At 40.6% G+C, this 9,132-nt stretch overlaps 1 protein-coding gene across 2 annotated transcripts; it reads right to left on the bottom strand.

Moving 5' to 3' along the window:
- Positions 1–127: 127 nt before the first annotated feature.
- zc3hc1 (zinc finger, C3HC-type containing 1) lies at positions 128–7,654 on the bottom strand. 2 transcript variants are annotated; one of them, XM_061958960.2, is made up of 10 exons: positions 7,515–7,654; positions 7,022–7,124; positions 6,797–6,947; positions 6,255–6,338; positions 6,054–6,181; positions 5,821–5,957; positions 3,351–3,618; positions 2,383–2,571; positions 2,104–2,307; positions 128–1,187 (listed from the first exon to the last, which is right to left on the bottom strand). In XM_061958960.2, exons 1-10 carry the CDS (start codon positions 7,646–7,648, stop codon positions 1,116–1,118), a joined length of 1,470 nt encoding a protein of 489 aa, XP_061814944.1. In that variant the 5' UTR covers positions 7,649–7,654; the 3' UTR covers positions 128–1,115. The 2 variants fall into 2 exon arrangements, with proteins under 2 accessions (XP_061814944.1, XP_061814945.1); XM_061958961.2 differs by lacking the exon at positions 7,022–7,124 and having other exon boundaries at positions 6,797–6,977; positions 7,515–7,646.
- Positions 7,655–9,132: the final 1,478 nt, after the last annotated feature.

The raw sequence follows: 9,132 nt of genomic DNA, 5'->3' as shown, positions 1-9,132 counted from the left end.
TTCTCCACATGCCTATGCCATTTTACAAACAAAATGTTAATAGGATATGTTTGGACACATCTCTTGAAAGCGCAGAATCAAAAAGGTAAAAAGAAGAAATGGGAAAAGACAACAAAAATAGTATGGTATGATTTATTTGATCAGGACATGCTGGTCAAAGTCACATGGCTAAATTTACCCTATTCAACATGTCCGAAAACAAGCTAGAAGAAGCAAAAACAAAAAAAGGTTGAAGGATCTTTTAAGAAATGTGAAATCCCTATCTTACTGCATTAAATCAATGTTTCTCTTTTTGCTTTTGCCAACAGGAACCACCAAAAAAAAATGACATGAAACACAGACTTGGACTTTAAAGCTATGATCTTAAACTTTTGATCACCTGATGAACAGCCTGTTTGAGTTTTAAATTCAGTTTTCAATATATTTGAAAATTCCTGGGTTTACAGTATTGCTTATGTGTCATTTTACATTTTGATGCTCTTCTTAAAATCTGGTTACACTCCACCAATTGTAAATCTTTTAATTTCTCCCCGTTAATATTTGTTTGGCTACTTTCTTTCACCCATTCATCAAAAAAGTTTATAGTACATTTGACTTCTATCACTGTTTCAGAAGAACACACGCTGGACTACAAAAGCAATGAGATGTCACAAGAAAAAAAAAAGTCAAGGCATCCATCCATCCATTTTCTACCGCTTTTCCCTTTCACGGTCACAGGGGGTGCTGGAGCCTATCTCAGCTGTCTTAAGCTATTATGTTTCAATGCTGATGGCACATCAGTTATTTTCCTGTAATAATCAGGAACTTATCTCTCACACACACACACACACTACATCCTCACACTAATTGAGGTGATATTCTAACACTGTCATTACATGATTCCACATGTTGAAAGTAAACATTGCCTATCCAGTGTCGAGCCTGGTGGGCTTGTTCTCATTGTCAGGGATTTCTCGTCTTCCACACCATCAACATGGAGGATTATTAACGTAAACGTGAACCGCTTGGCTCCCATCATTCATGTACTTGTTCGATGTCCTCCAGAGAACCATGACATACTTTGATAGGATTTGATGCGCTTGCTCGGCTTGTCAACCTGCTGGTGCACAGACATTCTACTGAGATGGAGAAGATACCTGCCACTGCTGGAATATAGCAAACACTCTTTTAGATTGATCAGGTGGACCCTGGCAGGAAAGACAGAAGAAAGCATTATAGAAATTGTGTCAACGTTCCAATTATATACATTTATGATACATACATACACACACACACATATATGCACATACATATAATATATATATATATATATATATATATATATATATATATATATATATATATATATATATATATATACACATATATATATGGGCTGCAACTAATGATTAATTTGATAATCGATTAATCTGTTGATTATTACGTTGATTAATCGATTAATAAATCGGACAAAAGAGACAAACTACATTTCTATCCTTTCCAGTATTTTATTGAAAAAAAACAGCATACTGGCACCATACTTATTTTGATTATTGTTTCTCAGCTGTTTGTACATGTTGCAGTTTATAAATAAAGGTTTATAAAAATAAAAATAAATACATTTGCCTCTGCGCATGCGCATAGCATAGATCCAACGAATCGATGACTAAATTAATCGCCAACTATTTTTATCCATCCATCCATCCATCCATCTTCTTCCGCTTATCCGAGGTCGGGTCGCGGGGGCAGCAGCCTAAGCAGGGAAGCCCAGACTTCCCTCTCCCCAGCCACTTCGTCCAGCTCTTCCTGTGGGACCCCGAGGCGTTCCCAGGCCAGCCGGGAGACATAGTCTTCCCAACGTGTCCTGGGTCTTCCCCGCGGCCTCCTACCGGTCAGACGTGCCCTAAACACCTCCCTAGGGAGGCGTTCGGGTGGCATCCTGACCAGATGCCCGAACCACCTCATCTGGCTGCTCTCGATCTATTTTTACTATTACTATTACTATTTTTATAATCGATTTTACCCTGCATTTCTGTCAGATAATGCACCACTTCTCCAGAAAATTGTCATATTTCATGTATAATTTGCCAAGAATGTTGAAAATAAACCAACCAACTGGCTTACCTGTGCTGGACTGCCAGCCGCTGTGTACTTCGCGGGCACAAGGAGGTCAAGGGCAGCTTTCCAGCCTTGCTGATGAGGCGCTGGCACGGCGTCGGAAAGGGGCTTGGCCTGAGGATCCACGTTCTCTTTTCCGGCCGACAGCCAGGGGCACCAGTCTCTGTGCTGAGCCAGCGGGTCGAATGCGTTCTTGTGCACAATGTCATCCTGCAGACGGCAAGTAACTAAACAAATGCAGTTTGGCTGATTCATGGAGGTTAAAATGTGGATGTCAGCACTTACGGTTGATGACAGGCACAGGCGTTTTGAAGCCAGGGGAAGGCAGGAGGTCCCGTCGGCACCGGCACCCTCCCCTTGCCCCTGGCTACGTGTTGCAGGCCTCTTGCCCCTCGTCAAGGGACTTGGGAGCTCCTCAACAGGACTGGGTGAGTCTCTGCTTTTGGCTCTCATAGCTACAGGTATACCCTCACCCTGTAGGACATGTCAGATCCATAAAGTAGACTGCAGGGCACAAAGTAAGGTCATCCAGACTAAAAAGGTGTGTTCACTTATGGCGGGTTTGCTGAAAAGCACAAGCAACCAACAAAGCCACAAGTGTGAACGCATCTTAAAAAAGGGACCTATTATGCAAAACCAACCTTTCACACCTATTGGTACCGTTTTTTGTTTATTTGGGATCGGCATAAGTCCCAACATTTTTAAATCAAACCATGTTTATAAAACAATCTTGCCTTCCTTCAAAACATGCCGTTTGTAATTTGCACAACTTGTGATATTTTTACAACATGTGACTTCAGCGGCTATCTCAATATATGGTAAAGGTTTACCCAAAGAGCGTTGTGCAAGTCCACCATTGTAGTCAATAAGCGCCTTCTTTTTCTCTATCCTCTTGTTGTGGGGCAGACTGGCTCATACATGTACATGCATCCTCCGTTGCTGCCTTTTCTAATACAAAGTAGCGTATAGTTCTAACTTATATCGGTCAGTAGATCCGATATACAAGCGCTAATAATAACTACAACACGGCTGACGGGGAGAAGACGCAGTCAAAGTGGAGGCACGTAAATAAGACCACCCACAAAACGATGCATCTTGAAAAAGGGGTCAGAAAGCGGCTTCAAAGTGGTCTGTAAAACATAATCTATGCAAAATTTGGACCAAGGAACCACTATTACATGTTATCTGGCGCAGAAAGAAGTGTTAAAGTGGAAGAAAAAATCATAATATGACCCCTTTAAATCATAACTTGCCTGATCAGAGCGAGACGAGTCCTGGCTCCTCAGCTTCATGCGGGACGGAGTGGTTGGAGGCGTGGGCGAGGTTGACTGGTCCCCTTGGCCCTCCAGTATGGGAGCTGAAGCAGCGGAGTGGTGGGGAGGGGAAGCAGCGCTTGCGGTGTTTGCAGTGGGATCAACGTCCTCTCCCACGTGCTCCATTTGGTGGAAATTCCACAGGCCAACTTTGCGCATACAGTACGAGCAGCTGAGGATGGGCAGCTTTGTAGTGTGTGCGCACATGCTAGGAAAAGACAATGGCGATCAATCCAGGCATTGTAAGCAAGCATTAGAACTTGGGATGGAACCGTTCACAAAATTCACAGCTCAGATCGTGTCAGTTATCGGTTTAGTGTACATTGTTGTTTTTAACAACCAGAATACCATACATCCCAATAATACACCGTTATCGTGTGGTTCTAACAAAAATGTAAAATAAAAGACAAAAATGGCTCTAAAAGCTCTGACAATTGAATTAATGTAAACAAAAAATGTAAGCTACAATTTTTAACACATTACGGTATATGCCATCAACATAAAGTGAAGTACAAGCTTTATCAGCACTACGTTTTGTTTGTTTAAGTCAAAACAAAAATATCAGGTAATTAAATGCAAAAAAAATTACATTTATTGGTGCAATAGATCAATTAACAACTTTTAGCAGTATTTTTAGTCAAAGTATAGGAATTTTGCAAAATAAATGTGACAATAGGTGCTTTAAGTACAAAGTGATGATGTAAGCTACTTTTTTTAAACTTTATTTTGTTAGCGCAGGATATTGCGAACAGCACTTTTATTGTGAAGGCTGGAAGTTTGCTGCTGTTCTTAAAAAGGCACATGACGCAGGGTTTCCCTTTAATGTAAGTAAATGTGGCACACTGCCACTGCAAAATCATAGCCGCCACACCTTCAAAATAAGGTTTTTGGGGGTTTTTTAACATCAAATTTTATTTTTTAGTCATACAATGTAGTGTAGCTTCCAGAAGAAGTCACACAAAGTCTAACACTATTTTTAACTTTCATTGCGAATTTTATAAACTCCGGCCCAATTCCAACAAGTTTTACCTCCCGCGCAAACACTTTCGTCTCCATGCTTCCCTGAACACATAACACCACTTCCACATTTTCCACCAATCCACTTTCAGGCACGGATGGTGTTTGGGATCATGGGAAAAATAAACTTCAAATCAAAACCACAAAATAATAAAACATTACCACCAGCAAGTCGTTACAGTACAAATTGATCTATATATAGCCTAGTTTTCTGACACCATTGACTAGTGATACACCTAAAATTTGGCAATAAAAAAAAGCCTTTGAGCACCAAAAATAGTGCTCTCAAAACCGGATATTGTGATGAAGTAAACAACACGTTATTGTCTGGAGCATAGTCAGTATGTCTGCTATGTGGACGTAACTTTAATGTATCCCAAATATACCTGCGGACAGCGATCTACAAAATGTACAAATATTAAGAGGACAGTTTTAAAAAGCAAAAAAACACGAGTACATTCTATAATAACACCAGAAAAAAATGCTAGATTTGATGCTAGTCGTTTCTTTTATAAAAAAAAAAAGTCTCTAGACACTTGAAAAATTCTCAACAAATTACACTGTACAATAAGCAGCAACAACTGAAAATAAAGGAAATAGCACATAAGAATATATGTTAATAATAACATATTTAATTTGAAATGTATCTACACATTTTTTGAGCCTTTTAAAGAAAATCATATCATAGCAAATTATACGATGACATCAATATGACCACTGCCCCACCACCACAGGTATCCTGGCAATCTAGGAGAAACCCTATTTACGTCTCCTATGTTTTTGAGTGGAGACGACTTCAAGCGGTGTAGAAGGGGAAAAAAAAGCATCTCACGTTACGGCCGCCGTCCTTTCTGTACATTGATCCTACATCGATCTTGCATCGAGCTTAGGTCGGTGGTGTCGTCCACAACAACACAAGCAGAAGGGAGGTGTTGCAGCTATTACTGTTGTCCTGGCTAGCATTAGCTTCGTAGTTAGTTTGCGGACTTAGTCGGTGTTTCAAGTGGTTTTTCGACATTGTTTAGTTCAGGAGTGAGTGGTTGAGTGTTTAAAGAACGAACGAATATGCAGTCCCTGACATAATTTTATCAAACAACTATTCCTTCTCGTCACAATGACAACATTTCACTCACATTTATGTCAGTTTCTGTGATATTCCACATCCAACTGTATTTTCTATCCGTGATTTCATCCGTTAAAGCAAAAGTCATAGGGTCTTACTTCACCTCATTATGCACATAATCAGAACAACACTACACGCTCCCAACTGATCAGTAACACAAAGAAAGAACTCATTTCAAGCAACACATGCGCTCTCAACCGTGTCAAATCAACTGGACAGTTCCGTTTTTTTTCATAAACCGTTCCATCCCTAGTTACAACATCTACTCACTTTGCAGCCCAGCCACAGAGAGAAACAATGCATGCAGCCACTTGGACTGCAAACGGTTCAGTGCATGTGGTTCCCTTTCTTTTTTGTTCAGTGTCTATCAACTGCAGGATAGCACTGACAACATCCTCAGTCAAAGACTGCAAAAAAGCACAAATATCAAGACATTTCAGCAACATAAACAAGTTGGAAGACTGTTAATGGTGATAATGGCAATGGTACTTGTGCTTGGTCACCATTGATTTGAGCAGCTCAGGCTTCATAGATGGTAGCTGCTGCCCAAGCATCAACGCGCTCTGATAACGCTCGATTAGGGCAGTCAAAAGTGCTGACGGCTCCCCGGCTGTCACCATCCACAACCGCTCTGAAGTCAGGACAACATTCCCCATCAAAAATAGCTACAAATGACACGTTTGAATAAAAGTGAGCGTTCTTACCCGGACATGGAAAGTCCGGCCATGGACAAAACTTCTCATGTTTGGTCTGAAGCTGCCTGGATAGCTCTGCAATACGGCTTTCATCTAAGTGAAGGGAGGAAAGCGTCAGGTGGAACGATATAAAGAGGAAGGCTGGGCAGCTGGAGCATTTGGGCAAGTTCAGTTGAGTTTATTTCAAACATGCATGCATACATCACAATTTCCAGTTTCTCTATTCAACATGTTCGAAAAGGAGTAGGAAGAAGCAGAGCTTATTTAATCTACCCCTTTTCCTTTACATAGCAGTTGCTAAAACTTTTGTTTACTTCCTGTTCTCAATTTATTCACAATGGACCCCATAAGTAATAACAATACAAATAAATAAATAATACTGGGTGAAGTAAGTTATATTTCATATGGTGAGATGAGTAAAATTATCTTGAAAATGAATGGATGGATGAGATAAATTCAGAATGTTTATCATGCTTCTTCTCAGTCGCGGAAGATAAATGTTTTTCCAAAGTATAACGTCTGTTGGAGCAATGCACAGAAAAAGGGCTTACATTTCTCAAAGTCTAAGGTCAGTTGCAGCGATGCACAGAGGAAGGCCTCGCAGCTGGAGCACTTGAGCGTGTCGTTGGAGACGTTGATCCAGCCATAGCGGGCACACATGAGAGGTGAGAGCGCACGGGGCTTCCCGGCCCATTTCAAGCAGTGCAGGGCTAAGGAAAACCAGTGAAAACACTGCAGGATGAAGGACAATATGTCATTTGCAACAAAAAGGATATTGAGTAGGACTGCACTCTGCTGAAAAAGGCTTCTTTGTTGGTTGCCTCACAAGGTGCTTGAGTGCTGCTCCTGACATCGGGGACTTTTGACTCTCCTTGTCCACTATAGTTTACGAATAACACAAAATGCACAAAGTGCAATGCATTCAGTTTTATCAGCCAAAAGAAAAGTGCTGCTGCATAGAGCCAGCCCCTGCTTCTAATCTTAGCTCTAACAGTCCATCTATCAGACAGTCCCTCCACATTTCTGACAGCAGGGACAAGAAATGAGACAACTTCGTTATTTCACCTACACAAACACTTTTTGAAATAATGCATGTTAAAAATCTATACTGAAGGAGAAAGTCAGGCCACGCGTGAACTTGGTAAACACGCTTTTCTTTTTGCTGCTTGAGTTTCATTGCAGCCCGCCTACCAGCTAATTAGCCACATTAGCTTCTAGGATGAACAAATACGTCGCATCAAACACTTCTGTGATGTTCTTCTGGCTCACCCGTTAGTGACGCTGCCTGACGGCGAGACGCCCTCGTTGAGAAGCTCTCGGATTTTCTCCGGCGACGTAAAGGAAATTTTGTTTTGATTAGCGTTGCTGAGGCGCTCCACACTACTGTTGCCGATGGCCGCCATGTTTAGTATTTTTCTTCTACGCTTATAACGGCGGTCTGCAAAATAGCTTTATGGCGCACTACCGCCATCTATCAACCACCAACGACACCTACTGGACATGACACCCTTTATTTTTTTTTAGCATTATTGATTTTTTATGTTTTAATACAAAAAATACTAGTTATAGGTTTTCAATTTGACACTTGTGTTCTGTTGTTTTTAAGCACCCAAAGCAAAACACTTTTTTTTTTCAATCTGAGAGGAGTGCTCTACTGTTTTTAAATGTCCACTGCAAATACATTATGTAAGCATTGTGAATATAACAGGAGTGCTCAGCTGTCTTTATTTTTTTTTGTGTGTTTTTTTTAGCAAAAATGCTGTTCAAAGAACCGATTTAGGAAAGAGACGTACCGTTGTTTTAAGCTCCTATTAAAAAAAAAAAACACGACTTAAGAATCCTCTATGACAGGAGCATGCTGCTGTTTTTAAGCACTCAATGCCATAAACGCTATAATTGAAGATTTTCAATATGACAGGAGTGCCGTGCTGTTTTTAAACACTAGTTTAAGATTCTCAATCTGACAGGAGTGCTCAGCTGTTTTCAAACATCCTCTGCAAAAATACTAGTTTAATATTGTGAATTTTACATGATTACATTGTGAACATTATATTATTAATATTACGGGGAAGACCCAGGACACGTTGGGAAGACTATGTCTGGCCTGGGAACGCCTCGGGATCCCCGGGAGGAGCTGGACGAAATGGCTAGGGAAAAGGGAAGTCTGGGCTTCCCTGCTTAGGCTGCTGCCCCCGCAACCCGACCTCGGATAAGCGGAAGAAGATGGATGGATGGATATTGTGAATGTTTTTCCGGAATTTTCGGCAAAAATGCTGTTTAAAGATCCTCTGCAGGATCTGCTGTTTTTAAGCACCTACTGCAAAAACACAAGTTAAACATTCTTAGTCTGGCAGGGTTGCTTTGCATTTTAACATCGTGAATCCGTCAAGAGTGCTCTGCTGTTTTTAAATATCTACTGCAAAAGCATTAGTTTGAGATTTTCAATCTGACAGGAGTGCTTTGCTGTTTTTAGGAATTTTCTGCAAAAATGCTGTTTTAAGATCCTCTATAGGACAGGAGTGTGTGGCTGTTTTTAAGCACTCACTGCAAAAACGCTATGGTTAAAGACTTTCAATATAGGAATGCCTTGCTGTTTTACGCACCTACTGCAACAACACTATTTTAAGATTCCCAATCAGATAGGAGTGATGGTTCTAGGAATTTTCATCAAAAATGCCGTTCAAAGATTCTTTTTAGTACTTGTGTGTGCTGCTGTTTTTAAGGACCAAGTGCAAAAAATGCTATTTAAAGATCCTCTATGACAGGGGCACTCTGCTGTTTTTAAGCACTTACTGCAAAAAAAGAGTGCCATGCTGTTATTGTGCCTATAGCAAAAACACTAGTTTAAGATTTTCAATCTGACAGGAGTGCTTTGCTGTTTTTAGTA

This window comes from Nerophis lumbriciformis, linkage group LG05, assembly GCF_033978685.3.
Source record: "Nerophis lumbriciformis linkage group LG05, RoL_Nlum_v2.1, whole genome shotgun sequence".
Taxonomy (NCBI): Eukaryota; Metazoa; Chordata; class Actinopteri; order Syngnathiformes; family Syngnathidae; genus Nerophis; species Nerophis lumbriciformis.
The sequence above is the reverse complement of the archived record's forward strand: the minus strand, read 5'-3'. Positions and strand labels throughout refer to the sequence as shown.